The sequence below is a fragment of the Protomyctophum parallelum genome, assembly GCF_964188405.1.
Source record: "Protomyctophum parallelum genome assembly, chromosome: 15".
Taxonomy (NCBI): Eukaryota; Metazoa; Chordata; class Actinopteri; order Myctophiformes; family Myctophidae; genus Protomyctophum; species Protomyctophum parallelum.
In genome coordinates this window covers 20,699,107-20,722,470 of record NC_139710.1, presented here as the reverse complement: position 1 = coordinate 20,722,470, position 23,364 = coordinate 20,699,107, and the positions used below count along the sequence as shown (strand labels likewise).

The following is a 23,364-nucleotide window of genomic DNA, read 5'->3' as shown; positions in this document are numbered from 1 at the left end:
TTGCATCTAAAGAGCCTCATTAGTATTTATCATGGGCTTTCTTCTGATTGTGTTCATCTACAAAGGAACCATAGTAATGTATTTGATTGTCGGTAGTGTATCAGTGGTCCTCTACCTGTGTGTAGTCACACCTAGTCCAAGCGTGACTGCTTCATCATCCATTGTCTTTGCATGTAATCATGGTGGCGCCGTTTCCGAAAAACCGCTGTTTCGACTGACTTCACAGTACACTCTGCACTGCAATCCAATGCACTGGCATCATTAATAAACATGCTGAATATGAACTAAATGTCTATATATTGTGGAATATATAGACAGTTTACTAGATCTAATGATTGAAATGGTACCGCTTAAGAAATATTAGCAGTATATTGTTGAAACTGTCAAGTATTGATTTAACTGTATTTAATTATATCAACCATGGGCTCTTCATAAAAATAGCTTTTTCTCATTTCACTGTAGAAAGTAATCTTATACCAAATTAAAGAACACCACTAGTCTAATCTTTTTGTATCAAGCCAACTAGAATTACCATAGTTATTATTTACTATCAGTCAGGGGGGCAGTGAAGCCAATAGTGTCTGAAGCCAGTAGGAAATCCTGACTTCCTGAAAGTTCATATAATGGCCTGTTGTGGCGCTGTCATTGGGCCCAAAAAAAACCATAGCGCCAATAAACATGGTCATGAATACTTTCTGCTTCCAGTCACTAGTTTAAAGTCTCATTTCTCATGTCATAATATTCTTTTTGGAAAATTATGGTCCCATTTATTAAAACAATGACCATAAAGTTGAGTATGTTCTGAGGGGCGTGGCTACCTTTACAGTCTATGATCGGGATCCACCCCCCGCTCGAGTCAAAATAAAAACCAACGAAGAAGAAGGAAGGGGGGGGGGGGGTGGGGAGTCCCGCCTCGTTGTCTGGGCCAGCCAATGGCCAGCTGGGCCCAAACGGATCTAGAAAAGATGGCGATTTACAATTCAAGGACTGACAGGCTTCATCTTATACGTCCATATCAGACCCGGAGAACGCTTTGTCCATATATTCTTATTTACAGTCTATGCTATCCGTTTATAGTCCATGACTATCGTAACAATGAAGGCAATTCTTCCCCCCCGGGTATCTCGCAGATCACACGGGCCCAGTACCAGAACGGCCTGGTGGCGTCTCGTCTGGACAGCATGCCCCAGTCCCCTGAGAGCGGCCACAACGTGGCCCACGTGGACCAGACTCCGCCCGCCGGCGCCACGGCCGCCACGGGCCCCGGCGTCGTCTCCATCCCCATCCCCGGCACGGAGAACGGGTCGGACGAGACCACTCTCCTCCTCAACGAGCAGAACTGCCTGGCCGCTCCGCCACGTGCCACAGCCAATCACCACAGCCAATCAGAGAACAGCATCTGACACAGCGCACCCCCCCCCTTGGTGCGAACTGCGCCCCGCACGAGGGAACCAACCAGGGACAGAGAGAGATGCAGACATTGACTCACGGCCTCACGCGGACGACAAGGCCCCAAAGAGGCTAAGCATATTGTGTACATAATATGCAAAGGATTTATTCAAAACAAAACGAAACAAAAATGGCAACAAAACAAACGTGCACTCACCGACATGCGTACATGCGTTTTCCTCTCCTCCAGGTGAAGCTGCTAGTGTCATTTAAACCTTACATTTTCCCAATGCAGTACAGAGTTCATCGCTTGGTGTGTGTGTGTGTGTGTGTGTGTGTGTGTGTGTGTGTGTGTGTGTGTGTGTGTGTGTGTGTGTGTGTGTGTGTGTGTGTGTGTGTGTGTGTGTGTGTGTGTGTGTGTGTGTGTGTGTGTGTGTGTGTGTGTGTGTGTGTGTGTGTGTGTGTGTGCCACTTTTCCATCTCACTGTAAAGTCCTCCGTTAAGAGACTCAGGGAGACCCCCCCCCCCTACAAATAACCTTGCACAACGATTAGCCTGGCCAAACCAAAGTGCACGTGTTGTACTCTGTGTGCACACCCTCACCCGTACAGCTAGAAGACAAAACACCATCCCTGCATGATGACAGTAGTACTGTGCTCTGTACAAAAGGAAAACATCTATATGTTGCCAGACAGAAGCTACTTGTAGGCTCTAATTAGATTGACTCCCCCATCACCAGTACTATTTATTCCATGTGTATGCTAGAATGCCAACTGCATGTATGCATGCTCTCTCTCTCACACACACACACACACACACACACACACTCTTAAGACGTTTTGAACAGTTCATATCGGTTCTTTCATGTTTCGGCAGTATATTCTTTGTGGTTTTTCATACTTCAAGTTTTTCTTTCTTTTTTTCAGTCCCCAAGCCATTCATCAGCACAGACAGGCAGTCGGCTCACTTTGTGTCTAAACCATGTGTACTTGGTCATACAACCCTGGCTGGCAATCACCAAAAATAAGAGATTTTATTAACGAATCGCACATGTCACAGTTGCATGATGAAGTATGTATTAGGCTTAAGACAATCATTACTATTATGAACGTGTCGTGTAGGGTACATTACTGTAGCCCTGCCCCGATACTCTGTGATGTCCTCCTATCGTTGCCTTGGATAATTACTTTCGATTCCGATTCCTCCAGCATGGGTGCTGTTTGTTTTAATTACAGGTCCAATTGAGGAGGGGGCTACAAATGAAAGACCACACTTATCAGAATGTAGAGAGCCGTGTAAATATGGTTGAAGGCTACGCTAGTAAGACGCAGGATATGAGGACAATAGTCAATGTTAGAGGTACTTGAGGGTCCCAAGTGTGTGTGTGTGTGTGTGTGTGTGTGTGTGTGTGTGTGTGTGTGTTGTGTGCACACATGCGTGCATGTGTAACCAAAAGAGTGAAGCGTTAATCAACTCCTGACTACATGCATTCACGTACACAGTACAAAACCTTATTTATTTTTAATATAGCAATGTGATTTAAATTTTATTTTTTAAACACATTGGACTGTTTTCTGTTTACTTACAGTCATGCAATTGGATTGGCTGCCTTGTGGTAAAATTATAATAGTAGCATTAGTGCAAACGCTGGCACTAGAAACTGTGCCACATTTTAAGTTTTATGTGAAACGGTAGTGTTTTGTTTGACTATGATCATGCCAGTCTCGTTCAGACCCCTGTAGCCTATACACACTCCAGCACATTACGGTGCCCTTATCAGATCGAAGTATGTTTTTTTTTTTGTATGATCTGAAGAATTACACGTACAATCAACAGCTGCCGCTGATACATTAATCAGATTATGGTCTGAAGGATTGTGTGAAACTAAACTACTGAAGCTATTTCGATCGTGGTAAAACCACCGATCTAGCTTGTCTCACTGCTGAGATCACCAGCTCTCCCCAACGATCCACCTCAACAACTGCGTATGATACCAAAACCAGATTCACGCTGTCCTCGAGGGGAATTAACATTTATATATTGGATGCAAACACTGTTATTCCATGCTTGGAAAAGCTTTAAAAAAAACATCACTAATGAGGAAGCAAAAAGAAATGTGTCCATAACTTATCTCCAAACAGTAATTTTCTTCTGGTATTACATGTCATGACTCATGGGTCAGGGTAGTCGACCACGAAGGCCATTATTGAGGCTATAGTTTTGTTGTGTAGCACAGTGTGCATCTCACTGCCTTAAAAAAACACACAAGTTCTGTTTGAGTGAGTACAACTCTGTAGGGTTATTTCCTATTATTCTTTCCTTATATATAATCAATTTCAAGGGTCCAAAATGTTCTGTTGTAAAGTAGCCAAAGACTTGGGACTCATTATGATATGATTATGATTATGAAACACGCACTTTAGCATGAACTGCGTTATTTTAAGGCTATTAATACGTTATGGAATGACCACGGAGCTCGAGAAAAATAACACGCGTTTCATTGAAAGTCTGTTGTTTTACGAGTCATACGAGTAGATATTGTAAATTAGGATTTAGCGAGTCACAAATATGCCATAAGTCGCCAGCTCACACTTTCTGTCGTAATAACGGTTATTCACAACAACAGGGTTTCACATCCTGTGCTTAAGTGGCACTGTACTGTACTTTTCCATAACATTTCCCTCTCCCATCAGCACCTGTTCACCTCACTGTTCTGTTGCCTTCAGTCTGTTTGTTGACGTTGCTGGATTTTGTGTTCATTCCTGAGGCCCGATTTATACTTAACCGATCGATGGAGCATCATTTAGGCATGACTCATGTCATGGGCCATACACACAACACACAGACTCTCACACATACATGTATTTATCTTCATAAAGGAGACATTTGGTTTTCTAGACGAAATGTTTTAGCAGGTCTGGTAGCGGTTACCATTAAAGTGTGTGTTGCGTGTGACGTTTGTTGGGTTCTAAAGTTGAGCATAACCCCCTAAGATGTACTGGACTTGAGTGTGTGTGTGTGTGTGTGTGTGTGTGTGTGTGTGTGTGTGTGTGTGTGTGTGTGCGTGCGTGCGTGTGTGTGTACTGTGTACAATGTATGGGTGTGACATGTCGAGTCCCAGGTTATTTTTGTACCTCAACACTGTCAGTAATCGTGGTAAACAATCTTCTGTTTTGTTTAGGTTTTTTTAATTGTTATTAACTTTATTTTGAGAGCCGGGGAGAATGGGGTGACTTTTAACCGGGGTTAAAATCATTGATAGTCCTCCGTTTTGTCTGGCATGCTTTAACTTAAAAGAGAAACAAGGTGTAAATACTGTTTTATAATTACTTGTTTTAAAGATGAAGAAAGTTGTTAATAAACCTGAGATATATTTCTCTACAGAAATATGTAGCAGTCCTGATTTCTGACATGTTGGACTGCATACACACAGTAGCAGACATGTTGGACTGCATACACACAGTAGCAGACATAATACCAACCTTTGCACAACCAATTCTGTATACTGTCATCAGTTGTAGGTGATTGCATGACTACCAGTGACCAATTGTATTGCTTCAAATTGACAAATGTTGCAAATGCATGTTTGTCATAAGTTGATCATCATCATACTATCATACTATATATATATATATATATATTAATACTATAATTAACCAAATGTCTGTCTGAATGTCCGTCTGTCAGAAACACTGCCGCAGCTCCTCACCGCCTGCACCAATCACTCCCACTTTTCACACAGGCATTGACCCTAATAATTAGTCTTAACGAAGCCCCTTTTTCAATTTTACAAATTATTGATTAATAATTAATGTATTAGTGCATTAAAATGACCCATCCACTTTCTCTCTCAGAAACCGTCTGAGCTACAGTCTCAACACTTGGAGGGGAGGTTCATAATAATTATTAAAATTAATGTAATAAATAATTACATCCGTTGGCCTCGTGGTGGCGCTATAACAGCCCACTTTACATTTCGCCTTATAACTCTTGAACCGTATTCCCTGGATTCCTTGGGTCATGACCCATGACCCAAGCCCCCAGTAAGGCTATCCAACGTTGAAGATGCCACTACCTACTGGCGAAATGTGGAATTGCAGCACTTTAATGGAGGTGGAAGGACGTCCATGACGTCACGTGCATAAGCCCGGACCTCAAAATTGATGTCCGGGCTAGGCTAGGCTAAACTTCCGCTCGCTCGAGCCATTGAGTTATAATTATACTTCCAGAAGTCTTCCGGGTGCTTCAAAACGCTACATTCGCCCATTTGCGTCAGGATAGATTTTCCGCCATTTTGAATTTTCTTCCAAACACACTATTTTCTCTTCCACCTACAGCTTTTGTGCAAATATCACAAAAATCGGTACACATGATCTCTGGACCTATCCGATGACAGGTCCAGAGACTATTGATTTTATACAGTCCACAGTGTCTTTATAGACACTTATCCAGAGCGTTGTGAATAGCAACTAGAAAAGTGTGCCCCTTGAAGCACAGGCCTCCACCAGTGCAGGTAGCTTATTGTGGGCCAGCAATGTTTCACAGGAATTGGATGCCGCATTCATTATTTGAGGCATTTTGTTCAAAACGGGCAAAGTAGGAGATTCAGTGGAGACTCTGAATCTCTGCTGGTTCAAAATGCGACAAAAACAAAACGATCTCCATGAATTCAAGGCTTCATGCCATGGGGTGTACACCATGTGTAAAAACGTTTTAATCTTTTGGGTGAACTCCTTTAAATAATAATAATAAAGAATTGCATTTTATAGCGCTTTTCTATGCACTACGTGCCTACTCAAAGCGCTTACAATGGTTCATTCATTCATACAGTGGGAGGTGAAGCGGCGAACAGTCGACGCCAGCAGCCTCACTTCCCACATTCACACACCAATGGTGGCAAGCTCACACCGACCGACTCATTGGAGGCAATGTAGGGTTCAGTGTCTTGCCCAAGGACACTTCGACATGAGGAGCTGGGATTTGAACCGCCAACCACCCATGGATCATTGGACAACATGCCCTACCTCTTGAGCCACAGCCGCCCTTAAACCACTTAAGCCCTATACGTATAATAATAGTGAAAATAGCCAATCTATAAGTTCACAACGTGTTGTATCGCGACTCATGCACTTTCTTTTCTTGTATGAGAAGTTGGACTGATGTCACAGTGAATGAAAGCAAGTTATGATTTTGTGCAACATGTTTATAAAATTGGCCTACGTCCAAAGAGACAAGGCCTCACTCCCACTCACTTGGTAGTGGAAAACAATGCAAACGATGTGGTAGAAATCTTAAATATCCTTGCTAGAAACAAACTCTTAGAACACAGATGATAGAGTATAGTAAAAGGAGGATCTAGCACAGGAGTTCTCAAACCGGTGCCTGGAATTGAATTGAAAGGGTTGAGAACCTCTGATCTACTACACAGAAGGGCGTAAGACAGAATGAACACAGACAGTCTGCAAGCAAACTCACATACCGGTAGTCTAACGTTTATCTAATTCTCATGGAACACGAAGGTGAATGCAGGATTTAGTTGATATCGGTTATCTAAAAAATGCATAAACAAGGTCAGGGGAGGAAGGGAGTGTTGGGGGCCCGTCTCTCTCTCTGGGGGCCACCGGTGCATGATGACAGGCCAGGGAGCACAACACAGTCCTGTGATAAGTCTGTTCTCGCAAATCTCACATAGGCTATTTCACAAAGGTCAGTTTGTGCCAGTTATTTCATAACATCATTATAGAACATTTTTCCTTTATCAGCGGTCTCCTCCAGGATGACTGTCCCCCATCCACAGGGCAGTATTAATTTTGCGAATCATTTGCTTTGGCCTTTGCAGTCAGCAGATCTCAACCCACCTATGGGAAATGTTGGACCAATGTGAACAACACTCTATCATCAAACACAAAGAGGGAATATCCTTTGTTAGAATGGAGTTCTGTGAATCCGGCCACAGGGGTTCATGCCCAGCATTGCCCACTACTGCAGAGACTAGGGGGTTTGTATACTTTTTTTTGTGCCTATCACAAGTTGTCCTCGACAACTTATGTGTGTGTGCGTGCATGCGTGCGCGTGCGTGCGTGCGAATAGCATAGTTTTGGAATCTCAACCTTTCCAAAAAAAAATAAGCTGACATTTTACTTTTTCTTTTTAAGTAATCATATGGCACAGACTCTCCCAGCAGTTACTGCAATGTGATCACTGAGACGTTGTTTTCGGTTTGACTTTTCACATCTATAACCTTTACTATTATTTAGCCCCGCAACTACAGGGTTAGGTTGGCGATAGCTGGATTGCCTAGAATGTTCTGCGCCTTCTTGAACCCCAGACGATGGCCTTTCCTGTAGTGCCAGTGTAAAAAGATGAGAGGTCCGACTACACCGAAAACAGATCTGCTCCACAGTGTTTAATTTTATTTGAAAAACACTGTCATTTTACACAGATTCAACGTTTCAGCCTTTGTTGACCTTCATCAGGTGACATAGTTTGTGACACACCTCCCTTATATGGTAGTAGGTCACAGCACATTGAGACAATAGGGCAGGCAATTACTTCAAACACCATTCTGTGAATGAATAAATAATAATTCAATAATTAGTAATTATCACTGTGGAAAGACCACCACATCATACAAGTCTAAAACTAGCTGGCATAAACTAGCCTCGCAGTGGCTATTATTTTTATTTTTATTACTTTACTCTAGTGCCCACATGTGCACACCTTCTACTCCCAGAATATCAGGTTGGACTTTTCACATCTATAACCTTTACTATTTAGCCCCGCAACTACAGGGTTAGGTTGGCGATGTCAGTCTATCTATCTACCACTTTGGTCCTAATCAACATGTTTCAAAAACTACTATCTAGCTGGATTGCCTAGAATGTTAAAAGGTAGGTGTGGGAGGTGTGTCACAGGAGGGATCCATGTAAGAAAGGGTTGAAAATGAATCTCAGGGGATATTAGTTGACCTGGGCAATTCACATGAACCATGAATCTATGCTCTCTATCAATTCAATCAATTGAAGTTTATTGTGCTGTAGTTTAGAGAAATTACACAATGTATCTGGTTAAAGATTTGTTGCACTCCACGGCATAAACATGGTGAGGAAATTACAAATGATCAATAAATATATTTATACCTATCTAGCAACAATTTTGTATAAATAAATAAATACTTTTCAAAAACAATACAGTGAAATATCACTACAATAAATATGTGAATGCTAATAGAACAATAAACACAATGAAGACACTTTGTGGTGAACTTTGACAAAGTCAATACACCGAAGCTTGCTGTACTCTACTCATACAGTACACATTATTTTGCCAGTAGTTCCCTCCAGCAACCAGGGGTGCCCACACCATCCATCTCCAACAGGATAAGTTTGTCCAAAATTGGCCTCATGGTGGCGCTATAACAGGCAGATGTGGAAAATGCAGAGCAAAGGTTTTTCCTTGGCTAGGGAGTGCATAGGCCTACAAAGTTGTCCATAGATGGGTGCAGGTATAGCGCACAGGTGAAAAAATGCATTGGCCTGTTATAGCGCCACCATGAGGCTGATGTGGGGTTTTATAAGTGGCATTTGTTCCTCTACCTAGTGGGAATGTTCTTGCATTATTTCACAGAAATGTTCATGATTTGAGGCATTTTGTTCAAAACGGACCAATCCTGCAAACTTTGGAAGGCAATCTTAGTCAATGGGGATGGAATATGGGGAAGCGGACAGGTCCGTGTTGACTATGGAGATAGTGTACATGCAGATTTGCGAGATGTATGGATGAAATGTAGAGTAGTAATGTACAGAAATGTACAAAATCGGCCTCATGGTGGCAGAGGTTCGTCGTTGGCATCCAGGGCATCAGCCAGGGCAACGGTGTGAAACGGAGTGAAAAACAGACTCTCCTTAATGCCTTCGGCTGGTGGAGACAATGGGCCTACAATGGGCATTTTTTCCCCTTCTTCTGAGTTCGGGCCATGTTTGTGCATCCCTGTTTTAGATGCTCGGAGACAAATCTTCTAACTACTGACGTTCGACGGTGAAGCTTTGGTAGTGCGCAGAGCTCTCTTGGCACATGCCCACTGGCATGCTGTTCTGCTCGGCCGTGCTGATGTACCATTCAGGGAATTGAGCGGACCTGAGGGAGCTGGCATCTCGCCCTGTGACCCGTCTGAAGAAGACAAAGCGTACCATGTCGCTGTTACTGTTTATTCTTCTCAGCTGTTCCTTGTCCTCCGGCTGTGTGGCGAGGAAGAAACCAAAGTCAATGGTCAGCAGCTTAATTCTCATGTTAACAGAAACGAGTCATTTACGTGCGGTAGCCTACTGTAAATCAATCAGTATAGCCCAGGAGTCAGGACCATAATTGAGTATTTTTACTGGGCTGTAATGTATATTACCTCCAGCTGCAGGGTTGGCTTCCCAGCAACCTTTGCACAGGAAAGGTAGAGGTTTGTGCCCTTGATACCCAAGGTCACAGGGAGGTCATTGGTACTGGGCGCCGGGTGGATGTAGGTGGACATGTTCAGATATGCTGATTAAAAGAACAGAAAGAAAAGTCAATCTAAACCTTTAGGTAAACTCCTCGTTTGTCTATAGCGCCCCTCAAGAAACTGCTGTTCACTATTCTCCCACCATCCTCCCATTTTGGGCGGGAACCCCTGTTGGTGTTTTAAACATTATGTTATAATTTTGCTATTGAAAAATAGCAGATCTACAAGCTCATAGCGCGCCACCGAGTGGCGCGCTATGAATGATTTTTGAAAAAATCGTGAAAATGTGGCACAAACTCTGACCGAAAACTGTCAAGATTTAGAAGACATTTTATAAATTTCGACGTCAGGCCTAAATGGGCTAGAGTCGACACACCGTCACCTACCTATGCGGTCGGTGTTCCCACCCTGCAGCAACACAGCACGGAGCTCCATTGCTTCTTGGACCAGCACCAAATGTCTCTTCTTGCGGTCCGTCACCCTGCACTGGTGCTCTCCTCTCCAGCTGAAGGCTCCATCCATCTCATCCATTGGCTCTGAAGTCAACTCTAACACAATGTGTTCTGATGGGGTGAAAAAACATAGGGAAGCCCTCAAACCACAAGTCAAGAATTCTGTTTTCGGCGAGTACCACCAATGTCATATAAGCACTAGGCCTACAGTATAAAGTCCTTATACCGGTAAGCAATGAGTTTTCAATACACATGGCCTAATGCAATTTTGCAAAACATGACAGCAGGCTACTACTTTCTATAGTCATCATGACAGTTGTTGTTTTTCAGTGTGCTTTAATTAAATGCATTTATTTGCCATTGTATGTAAATGTTCAACAGCATCTCCAGGATTCAGAGTGAAAAGCCAAAGAAAGAAAATCCTTTTAAATAATACAATATTCAACATGTCTAAATGGTAATCTACCTTGAAAGCAACATGTAAAATCTGTGGTGCTGAATTATTGGAGATTTCTCAGTTTCCCTGTATAGTTCCTTGAAAGACAGGTAAACTACAGCCCTGTATTTTGATCATTCAAGTTTGGTAGATTTATTTTAATCTAAATATTTTGAGGTTGATAGGTTATATAATTGTCAATACCAAATCCTCATTCATCAATAGGTCAAATTAAATTACTAGAGGACAGTTATTTCCTGGCCCGAACTTCCGGTGACACAGACACACTGGAAGTTCAGAAATGAGATATGAGAATGCGAGATTCTGTGGGAGTATTGCAAACTATAAGCGTAATGTGTCCTGATGTTGAACCCAGATACGGTCTCCCAAGCCCTGACTAAGGTTACTTGAATGGCTGGTCAATACATTTGTCACACTGAGTCTTGTAGAGGAAACTGAGTCGAAGGGCAAGGCTTTACAACTTTCTGAAACGAGATGTTATTAATTTAAAAACCTTAAAGAATACACCTTTGGAGCCACAATCAATCTCGTTCCCACTACAGGGAACCAAAGGAAGCTAATATGTGATTTGATTCCAGTGTACAACCTGAAACTACAGGGTCCTCCTAAAAAGCGTGTTCCCCCATTATCTTATCTGCAAAACGTCATGTCAGTGTGACATCACAGATTTGGGCCAGGACAAAATGTCTGCCTAAACATAAAGAAGAAGATGAAATTCAATGCTTTTTAAGATAATACAAAATGTACAATAAAATGTAAAGGTCAACCTTGATGAAAGTTGACATGAAGAGACTTGTGGCTTTGCATGTGTCCATGTGCACATGTCTGCTTACCGTCTATGGCACTCTCCACTATCATGTTGAGCAGGTCCTCATCTCTGAACTCAGTGCTGCAGGAGAACTCTGACTTGCTGGCCTTTAGCCTCTCCATGGCGACAACAAGGTTGACAACACGTCTCATGGTCAGAGGATGGTGGGATATTTCCAAGTCCAGGCCCTGGGGCATCTTGGCACTTTGAGATTCAAATGCCATGTCTTCTGAGTGGGGAGATCTGTGAATAAAATAAGACAGTGATTCTCAACCTTTGTAATTTCAAGGACCCCCAGTTTGATATGCATTAGGCTACAGTAGGCTACAGACCCCGATTTTGTGACTAAATTCATGACTATATTGCAGTTCTAATCTACACTCAAGATTAGAGTAGTAAGTAAGTAAGTATCAAAATGTAACCAGCACTGCATGAGAGAAAAACTATTTTTACCTGAGTAGAAGTTGTTAGATCACTTATATTAGTATGAAGCTGCTCTTTAGACACTGGTGTGCTGCTAGTCCTCGTAACAATGTGTTTCTGGATGCATGTTGTGACATGTGGCATTTATATACCATTATGTGGAATTCCCCATGACAACAGGAAGGAAGTGGGAGGGTGAAGGTACCCCATGCTCATTCTGATGTTGAAATGCTGTGCCACACTAATTACACTATTTGAGTTTCAGGGTAGAAGACAGGGTTAAGCAATAAATAATTGGATTGGTGTTTAATAGTCCTGAGGTACACCAAAGAATACCATTCACCTGTTTAAACCCTGTGCCAATAAACCCCTCGACTTGAATAAAATAAGGACCACTTGGCTGAATCAGCTGATCCACCAGATTACATTTATCAGTATTGTATTTAGCCATATGAGTGTAAGTATTATATTAATTAAAAGGTATTGTGTCCTAGATGATCCTACCTAATGCCCACCCATGTTCTGAATATACTTTTAGTTTTACATTTATCCTTAAACCGTGAGATAATCTAGGTCTAAAAAAATAAAGGAAATACAGGAGGAAACCACAGAAAACACATTACAGTATACACGTACAGTGAATGATCTAATCTACAATCTCCTAATGTTACATGTAATGTCTGACCCTAGAGTTCACTTCTCAAAATTCCATCAGTTCAAGTAGCCAGTCCTAACCGTTTCAGTTCGTACGACGTGTGAGACCGTCATAAGGATCCCGAAATATTAGTGCCTACGACGTCTGTGGACATCCTAGCGACGTCCCAGCGGCGCGGGGCGAGATAAGAATATTCAGAATTTTTCCTTTTTTTTTTTTTGGCATTTCGCTTTTCGCTTTCCATATGCTAACGCTCAGTGCAATAATTAGCTTGTCATTGACTCCCATGTTAGCGCGGCGGAAAGAATGACTCGTATCTCCTAATCCAAGGCGCTCTCTAGCCCCTCTCGGAACCCTCCATAAAGCTTTTCTGAAATGTTGATGTCGCTTTATTGTAGGGTCCCTGTTCATAACTATATTTTCGTATGGGAATTTTGGAACGCGGACATAAATATGCTCTCTAACATCGTATCTGCGGCGTTTGACGGCCTGTTTTCCTTTGAGGGCTTCTGAAATCGTGAACTATAAGTACCTATACAAACCGCTGCGAATATCTCCTGTGGCGCGGAAGCCGTTGTATTTTTAATCTTTGTTTGACCGATTTGGTCGCTTTATTTCTTCTTGTTTGTTTACCGTTTATTGTACCGCCTCCCGGTGTGCGGTTGGCTTGTGCGGCTACGTCCCTGCCTCTGATCTGCTCTGTCATAGCTATAGCGCCACTAGCTAGCCAGATAGGCGGTACAATGAGGTGTCAATAAACAAGGAAGGAAGAGAAGAATCAAAGCGACCAAATCGGTCAAACAAAGATTTAAAATACTTAACGGCTTCCGCGCCACAGGAGATATTCGCAGCGGCATGTATAGGTACTTATAGTTCACAGATTCAGAAGCCCTCACAAAAAAAAGTCGTCAAAGAGCGCAGACAGGCCGTAAACACGGTGTTTATGTTTTATTATGTCCGCGTACCAGGTGGCAGGATACTGCTGCAACAGGACCCCATGGTCTGTGTCGTCAAAAATGTCAGAAACTTCAGTACCATTGGGTTCTGCTTGGAGGGCTAGGCGCTCTCCATGGTGATGAATGGATCGATATGCTGGCGCTTCATTTCTGCTCCACATCCGTCTCTCCCGCAAAATGTGAACGCTTTTTGGAGCGTAAAAAAATAAATGAAGATGATCGGGGATGTGAGGTCACTTAGTAAAGTCAACTTTTTTAGGAAAGTGTTTCCGGTTCATGGCTTTCAGAGTAAGAGCGATCAGACAACTCTGGCACCCCGGAGCTTCTATTTTGATGCACTTCCGGCACAAACAAGGGCTGAATCTCATCTTTCTTCAGTTCCTGTTGTGGAAGTTTCACTTTCTATATAGAATTAGACGAGATGCAATCTGGCACCCAATCTGGCATTCTGTAAAAAATATTTTTTTTGATGCTATTAACAGAATCAACAGGCCTAATCATAACTATGAAATACCAAAACCATAGTAAACTAGAACTGCACTCTGTCGAGTGCATACTTGCTTGTTGCACACTAGTAGGCCATAAATGGCCAACTAGTGCGCAAGCAGAGCGCGCAAGTACTTTCGACCGTTATAAACTGTCACTTTTGATGCGTATGCACCGTCCCAGCAAATTGTGCCTGATACGGCAGTGGTGCCAGATTACATACATGTATACACAGGAGCATTACCTTTAATCCTCCCAACACTAAAACATATCGTCATTACGTCACCATTGAAAACCAATTACACTCTGGCATTGGGTCCTTTACGTCATCATTGAGAGCTAGTTATACATATACTATATATATGCTGGGACCAGATTACATACATGACCATATTTCTTACGTCATCATTGAGAGCTAGTCATACATATACTATATATGTGTAAGTTGATTAGCGGTATACTGTGGTTACTTTGCGCCAAAAAACGTCCCAGCCAACCCGCCACTTTTGATGCGTATGCAAATAAAACAGCAAATTGTGCCTGATTTGCCGGGACCAGATTACATACATGACCATATTTCTTACGTCATCATTGAGAGCTAGTCATACATATACTATATATAATGTAATTTGTAAGTTGATTAGCGGTATACTGTGGTTACTTTGCGCCAAAAAACGTCCCAGCCAACCCAACACTTTTGATGCGTATGCAAATAAAACAGCAAATTGTGCCTGATTTGCTGGGACCAGGTTACATACATGTATACACAGGAACATTACCTTTAATCCTCCCAACACTAAAACATATCCTCATTACGTCACAATCGAAGACCAATTACACTCTGGCATTGGGTCCTTTAATCCACATATTTCTTACGTCATCATTGAGAGCTAGTTATACATATACACACCATGTACTCTGGTCCCAGCAAATCAGGCACAATTTGCAATTTTATTTTACAAATTACATATATATAGTATATGTATGACTAGCTCTCAATGATGACGTAAGAATTATGGTCATGTATGTAATCTGGTCCCAGCAAATCAGGCACAATTTGCTGTTTTATTTGCATACGCATCAAAAGTGGCGGGTTGGCTGGGACGGTGCATACGGACCGGGCAAAACTATTACTTGCGCGCTCTTCTTGCGCAAGTAACTAGAACTGCACTCTGTCGAGTGCCTACCTGCTTGTTGCACACAAGTAGGCCATTCCTACTAGTGCGCAAGCAGAGCGTGCAAGTACTAGTCTGTAGACCGCTACAAACTTTCAAATCTCAGCCTCTCTGTGAAAGAACGTTTGCAATATTTAATTATTAGGTTTAGCTATTTGCTACGTACCGTGCTTTTGGAGGAAAAAATGTCACGTCATGGGACATACGCTTCGTAGCATGACGGAAAACATACCTGCACGGTCTGCTTCGTGCCAGCATATGACGTCATATCATATGCTGCTAAGGGACATACGCATCGTAGCACCTGACTGATAACATTTACTTGCACGCTCTGCTTGCGCAAGTAAATAGTATGTTGCCTCATGAATTGCAACTATTGTGTATTGCTCTCCCATATACTCTCCTATGTGGGTTGGGGGAATGCACACGTTCCATGGTTTGTGACAGCATCAGATCAAATCACCTGTGTTTCCTTTTGAGTCACAGAGGTGTCACTATGAACATAAAGTGTATAGTATCCATGTACAGGACACCTGTCTGAACACTAACATATTATGGATTTAGGTCACACTATGTGTGTCAGGTACAGTATGTGGCCCGAGAACGTGCAGTTTGGGGAAAGTACATACAGGAAACACAGAGTGCATCTGGCAGACATGACTGGCACTGCCATGCTAGAGCACTACGCTCTAGTGGGCCTACACAAACTGTGTATGTGTGTAGGACGGGTACATTTTGTATTATTACTGATTAATACACATTGCAAACGATAGTAAAAGCTTTGAAGTAAAATAGTACCATAAGTCATAATAAAGTTTTCATGTGCCTTTTGGCTTATGGATGGGGCTAGGGGAAATTATTCCGCTCAGCAGGTTTCATGGCCATCATCCATCCATTAGATTTTGAGATAAGTTGTGTGCAATTATAACATCTGGCCTAATGGTAGATAGATAGATACCTTTATTGATCCCGAGGGGGAATTTCAGTCACCCAGAGGCAGCACGGCAACCTATTTAGGACGGAAAAAAGCTTTTGGGGTTTTTACCTCTCAAGATGGGAACCCCCTTTGGGTTTTTTTTACCTTTCAAGACATTAACCCCTTTGGGGTAGTTGTTGCCATGTACACGTGTACAGTACTGTATAGCAAGGTAATGTTTTTGTCATTTTGAAGTTAAAGGCATTTTTACAATCGGCATCAGGTCTAGTCTAAATGAGTACATACTAAGGAAAGTACTGTTGTATACAGCAATACAAAGGCAGGGAAAACTATAAGCACCGTCAATACAGAACAACAGCATAGTATACACTCACTGTAAAGACTGAACGGACCAAGGCACAGGATTTTATTTATTTATTTACTTACATTGATCAGAACCAACTCCCTCAATGAGCTGGCCCAGGGGCCGGGGCTGGCCTTGCTGAAGTCCTCCTCTCAGAGCTCTGGCTGACCTTGTTGGAAGCACTCACCCATGGGCATCTAGGCAGCGACACTCCACGACACCTATGAATAGATTAAATATACACAACTATTCTGCACTATGCAGAACAACACAAGGTACAGCATATCCTCACCGTATCCCGCCCCAAAACAAATAAAGTGTCCATTACAGTCGTTACAGTGGCGTTAGATGAAAGTAGGGATCATTGAGTGAGGCGTATGAAAGTGCACATTAAATTAAGGGAATAATAATATGTCATAACAGTCCAACCTGATATTCTGGGAGTAGAAGGTGTGCACATGTGGGCACTAGAGTAAAGTAATAAAATAAATAATAATAGCCACTGCGAGGCTAGTTTATGCCAGCAAGTTTTAGACGTGTATGATGTGGTGGCCTTTCCACAGTGGTAATTACTAATTATTGAATTATTATTTATTCATTCACAGAATGGTGTTTGAAGTAATTGCCTGCCCTATTGTCTCAGTCGTCATGTGCTGTGACCTACTTACTACCATATAAGGGAGGTAAATGAGAAAAAGAGGTTGCGCATCAGCAATGGCTTTCAGTGGAGTGCCAAACCCAAATCAAGTATACATCAAAAATAGGAATTTAAAAAAAATCCAAAAAGGTAGCACATCCAAAAATTAAACAAGCGGGGGACAAGGTACTCACATTTCCATTTCTTTATTGGCACACACCAAAAAGGAACGCTAACGCGTTTCGGCTATGCAGCCTTCATCAGAGCATGAACTAAATGAGAAAAAGAGGTTGCGCATCAGCAATGGCTTTCAGTGGAGTGCCAAACCCAAATCAGGTATACGGGGGAGGTGTGTCACAAACTATGTCACCTGATGAAGGTCAATAAAGGCTGAAACGTTGAATCTGTGTAAAATGACAGTGTTTTTAAAACCCTCTTATTGCTAGATAATAATAACATCTTATTGTGCATTGGGCCAGATCTGGCGACTTTTTGAATGACAATAGAATAATGTGCGATATGACCACAATGTCACGAAATATCTCATTTTAAAGCTGCACGTCTCTAGTTTACACCGGGAAAAAAATAATGTTCCTAGCATGTTCCATCGTTTACTTATAAGCATTTTAGTACACCTTGGTTTGACTTATCACTGAAACCAAGGTCTACTAAAAAGCTTATAAGTAAACGATGGAACAAGCTGTAATCATAATTATTTTTTCATTGTAAAGTAGTGACTTGGAGCTATAAAATGAGACATTTTGTGACATTGTGGTCATATCTCACATTTTTCGATTGCCATTCAAAAAGTCGCCAAATCTGGCCAATGCTGGCCAATGCCCCATTTCTTCATTCATCATTTTAATGCAATAAGAGGGATCAGCAATCTAAATAAAATACATCACGTTTTACTTTCACTTTCAAACTAATACTCAGAATTGCCACCAGATGGCGGGAACGTACCATTATTCAGATTTTGGCAAAAGTGTCAAATCTGGCTAAATCACTTCCTGTCAAACGGAGGTAAACAAAGGAGGCTAGTATGACCCCTAGCACATAGCTTGGCTGTCCGGATTGCTAAGCTAACATTAGCTTTTTCATAACTTAGTCAAATTAATCTTAAAAACGTCCAGGAACATCCCAAAATATCAAAAAAATTGCCGCGGATCACATAGAGACGGCGCGCGTGCACGATAGTGCACGATCGCGCGGGTTTCGGCCGGTTTTTGGTAGATTACATAACAACAACAAAAAGAAAAAGTCAAAAAATTCCATTATTTTGTTATAATAAGACGTACTGACAGGGCAGTCTACTACGCAGATAACGTCATTGGCCACGAGGGATTTGTTGATTTAACACGCAGATAACGTCATTGGCCACTAGGGGGTTAAAATTAAATTAAACACTGTGGAGCAGATCTGTGTTCGGACCTCTCATCTTTTTACACTGGCACTACAGACAGATCTCAGCTTGTTTATAGCTTTGTCCAGGTCCACAACCTCCCTATTTTCCTCCCAACCTGTAAACCCTGTATGCTTGTTAATTTTAACCCAATATGTTAAAAGGTATCATATAAGAGTGCGTGCATAAGAGTGTTTCTCTTGTCGTATATTATTTATACAGGACACCCTATAGTCCTACCATACAAAATACTGAAAACTGGGAGAGCACCGGAGAAAGTTTGAGAGACACGGCAGACAGCAGATGGAGTGATGTTCCTTCAGATGATTTATTTCAGAGTACAGCACAGTACAGGTTAAGGCTCACGCCAGCCATGGCCGACGTCTCCACACACAAGGCTTACGCCCCAACTGACTGACCGGCCAAGTCATCGTATTCTGGTTAGCTTATTTTACATGAGTAGAAGGTGTGGATAGGAATCGCATACACTTTAGAGATAAATCCTTTGATCAAACATTTGCTCCAGCTATCAACACAAATTGCTTTGTTACACAAATTGCCACAGAAAGAGGCTCAGGAGTGTAAGCAAACCATCACCCTCCTGTCCTCCTCAATCCAGGTGGGACTTGAATAACAGAACAGGCCTTGGGAACAACTGGCTTGCATAATTAAGCCAGCCAGCTAGTCAGACCTGTATACATTTGTCCAAGAACATGAAATATTGTATAATCGCCTAATATTCCTTTTAATTTTTACGTTGTCAGATTTATACCTTTTATTTATTTGATTCATTTATACTGAAAGTAGCAGATCTAGCTCACACACAACGTGTCACATCTGCGAGGTGTCGTGAACTTGAGACAGGCTATTTTCAGAGTGCACTCTGTTATACGACAATGTATTAATCAGGCAGAGTAAGAAATGAATGATGATCCACTTCAATGTTTGTGTTTACACGCCTAATCGTTGTATTTTTGTCTCTTTCTGCTATATAATTTAGATAATTAAGATAATTTAGCTACATGGTGTTTAAATGCCATTCTATTTATTAATTATGTTTACGAAAAAGAAGAAAAGGGGGGAAAAAGCTTTCTGTCACAAGATAACCATGTGCAAAATTATTGTACAAAAAGCACCAATATCAAGACGTGGGAAACAAACCTTCTGGTGGCCATGCGGGGGGGGGGGTCTTCTGTGGTGAATGCTGTAACTTCCCCTGACCACTAAAGAGGAAGTGAAGAAAGATGTAAAAATGTGATTCAGTTAAGTCTATAAGTCTAGTGTCTACTAAGCTAGCTACTTGAACTGATGGAAATTTCCGCGCTGCTTAAGAAGTTAACTAATCTAGGGTGACAGGGTCGGACATTACAGACATGTCAAGATTAGGAAATTGTAGAATAGATCAAAGCAGCTGTAACATCTTGTCTGTTGTCATTTTTGAATGTTTTTAAGTAATGTGCACACCAACTGGAATGATTGGAATTATTATTGCATTGAATGCATTCAGATGTTTTTTTTCCTCAGGCCTACTGGGGTCGATGGGAAAGATTCTATTTTTATCAGACGCCTAACAAGAGGTGGCGAGCAGTAAAGCACAGGAGGCTATGCAATTTCCATGCAGGAGAAACATTGTGCTTTTATATGGCACCTTTATCCAAAGCACCTTACAATGTGCATTACATTCACACACATATTCATGCACCGATAGTGGAGCCTAGGCAAAAATGCAAGGCACCAACCTGCTCAATAGGAGCAGTAATGGGGTTAAGTGTCTTGCTCAAGGACACTTCCACACTAAGCCAGGGGCAGGGGGAGCCGAGGATTGAACCATGAACACTTGTTCACAGGAATACGGAGTAATTATTACGCCCTTCCTCCTGTTATTCTATAATAATAGAATAACCCCTACGGTATGTAATTTGCCTGAAGCTACTCCCAACTAATGCCTAAATTATGTTCCATTATATGATGAATTATAAACTGGGCTTAGGTCTAAATCTTTGAATCTTGAACTATGGTGCTGGACGATCAGTTCTGTGTGTCTTTGTGTCTTTGAATTGCGTGCATTTGAACAATAATTTTCTAGACCTTATATTATTAAAAAATAATAATGTATCTGGTCTGTCACACACACACACACACATGCACGCACCTGTGTTTTTATCATTTTATCACCATTTGTAGCAGTAGCCTGCATAGATGACCATTAAACCAAAGTATTGTATTATGTGGCAGTACAGCATTTCATCATCAGAATGAGCGTGCTACCATAGCTTCACCTTCACTTCCTGTTATCTATGGGGAATTCCACACACACTGCTACTACAGTATATAAACGCCACAGGTCACAACATTTATCCAGAACCCATTGTTACAAGGACTAACTAGCACACCACCAGCTCAGACTACTATCTTCTACTCAGGTAAAATAGATTTTCTCTCATGCAGTGCTGGTTACGTTTTGCTTACTTGTAGTGCTCAATTCTACACTCAAGCTTGACCACAAGAGAGGTTTCGGTCATAAATGGTTTCTGTCTGTGTGCTTATGTATATTTTGTGTGTGTGTGTGTGTGTGTGTGTGTGTGTGTGTGTGTGTGTGTGTGTGTGTGTGTGTGTCATCTTTCATATTAGGAAGGTTGAGCATGTTATCTTATTATTATTATTATTATTATTATTCCATTGGTTTTCAATGTGGTGTGTGGGGACTGGGGACCCCAGAGGCCTTTGAGGACTGTAACTCCAAGATGCAGACTTTAGATTGAAAAACAAACAAAATTGTATCAAAGCAGTACTTTACTGTTAAGAATCACCCTTATTCCATTGTGCCCAGATCTCCCCACTCAGAAGACATGGAATTTGAATCTCAAAGTGCCAAGATGCCCCAGGGCCTGGACTTGGAAATATCCCACCATCCTCTGACCATGAGACGTGTTGTCAACCTTGTTGTCGCCATGGAGAGGCTAAAGGCCAGCAAGTCAGAGTTCTCCTGCAGCACTGAGTTCAGAGATGAGGACCTGCTCAACATGATAGTGGAGAGTGCCATAGACGGTAAGCAGACATGTGCACATGGACACATGCAAAGCCACAAGGATGTGGTCTGTTAATGTCAACTTTCATGAAGTTTTCACTTTCATTTAAGGATTTATCTCAAGTTTTGTATATCTTAAATCAGAGAAAAGCATCCAAAAGCATCTAAATCTGTGATGTCACACTGATATGCAGCAATGTTGCATGGTTTTATAGTTAAACTGGGTGTCAACTGTCAAGTTTTGCATGGCTCAAGTTAAACTGATTAACGGGAGGTTTTAGAATAGCTAAAACTAGAGACAATCCTAAGAGCTGTGGAGCCAACAACGCCATTTATATAACTGTATTCCATTTATTGCAATATGATTAAATATATTTATGACGTGTTCCTGACACCCCATCAGAACAAATTGTGTTAGAGTTGACTTCAGAGCCAATGGATGAGATGGATGGAGCCTTCAGCAGGACAGGAGAGCACCAGTGCAGGGTGACGGACCGCAAGAAGAGACATTTGGTGCTGGTCCAAGAAGCAATGGAGCTCCATGCTGTAATGCTGCAGGGTGGGAACACCGACCGCATAGGTAAGTGTGTCTAGAATAGTGAACAGCAGTGTTTTAAATGAACCCGGAAGATTTTTGAACCTGATGTTGATGAACAAGGATTTTATAGTTCCCCTAAAGGTTTAGGTTTGATTTTTTTTCTATTCTTGCTCTGTTCTCCAATCAGCATATCTGAACATGTCCACCTACATCCACCCGGCGCCCAGTACCAATGCCCGACCTGTGACCTTGGGTATCAAGGGCACAAACCTCTACCTTTCCTGTGCAATGGATGCTGAGAAGCCAACCCTGCAGCTGGAGGTAAAATACAGCACAGACAATACTCTGTTCTCATTGTATGGTCTGGGTGAGAGTAGGCTACTGATTAATACTACATAATCTACATTCACTATAGCAGTGGTTCCCAAAGGGGTCCTTGAGGGAGTTCCAGGGGGTACCCAGCTAAATGATAGTTTGGAACCAAAATGGACCCTTATGGGTCTGTAACTCTGAGAGTGTACAAATTAGTACAATCTGTACCATTTGTACAATCTCGGAGTTAAATGAACATTGATTTTACAATATAAATTGGGGTCTCAGAGATAGAAATGCAATTAAATCGGGGTCCATATGACTAATGCATGTCAAACTGGGGGTCCTTTAAATTAAACTGGTTCTTATGGGGGTCCCTTGCATGTCTTTTCAAATGGGGGTCCGCGGGATAATTAGTGTGAATTTGGGGGTCCTTGACATGAAAAAGTTTGGGAACCACTGCACTATAGCACAACATTACTTGTTTCTCATTATGAGGATGAAGCCACTGACCATTGACTTTGGGTTCTTTTTGCACAGGAGCTGGAGGACAAGGAACAGCTGAGAAGAATAAACAGGAACAGCGACATGGTACGCTTTCTCTTCTTCAGACGGGACACAGGGCGAGATGCCAGCTCCCTCATGTCCGCTCAATTCCCTGACTGGTACATCAGCACGGCCGAGCAGAACAGCATGCCAGTGGACATGTGCCAAGAGAGCTCTGCCCGCTACCAAAGCTTCACCATCGAGCGTCAACGTTAGAAGATTTGTCTCTGAGCATCTAAAACAGGGATGCTAACTGGGCCAAACTTCCCTGAAAATGGGGGAAAAAAGGCCCATTGTGTAAAATATGTTGCATTTTATTCAGTTTGACA

At 42.0% G+C, this 23,364-nt stretch overlaps 3 protein-coding genes across 3 annotated transcripts in view; 2 read left to right on the top strand and 1 right to left on the bottom strand.

The window, feature by feature from the left end:
* Positions 1–4,770, top strand: part of LOC310872334 (metal transporter CNNM4) — a 35,065-nt gene extending 30,295 nt beyond the window's left edge. Inside the window, exon 7 of the mRNA XM_083784113.1 lies at positions 1,131–4,770. Within this exon, the coding sequence (XP_083640239.1) occupies positions 1,131–1,403 (273 nt within the window). The 3' untranslated portion in view covers positions 1,404–4,770. The remainder of the gene's footprint in view (positions 1–1,130) is intronic.
* Positions 4,771–9,211: 4,441 nt separating this feature from the next.
* Positions 9,212–12,122, bottom strand: LOC310871721 (interleukin-1 beta-like; the record flags this gene model as incomplete). Its single annotated transcript, XM_083783360.1, has 6 exons — positions 12,051–12,122; positions 11,623–11,840; positions 10,267–10,443; positions 9,788–9,921; positions 9,419–9,665; positions 9,212–9,306 (listed from the first exon to the last, which is right to left on the bottom strand). The coding sequence occupies exons 2-6, from the start codon at positions 11,819–11,821 to the stop codon at positions 9,212–9,214; spliced, it is 852 nt and encodes a 283-aa protein (XP_083639486.1). The 5' UTR covers positions 11,822–11,840; positions 12,051–12,122.
* An 8,892-nt stretch (positions 12,123–21,014) lies between these two features.
* On the top strand, positions 21,015–23,251 carry LOC310871720 (interleukin-1 beta-like; the record flags this gene model as incomplete). Its single annotated transcript, XM_083783359.1, has 5 exons — positions 21,015–21,034; positions 21,442–21,659; positions 22,043–22,219; positions 22,365–22,498; positions 23,030–23,251. Exons 2-5 carry the CDS (start codon positions 21,461–21,463, stop codon positions 23,249–23,251), a joined length of 732 nt encoding a protein of 243 aa, XP_083639485.1. The 5' UTR covers positions 21,015–21,034; positions 21,442–21,460.
* Between the last annotated feature and the right edge of the window lie 113 nt (positions 23,252–23,364).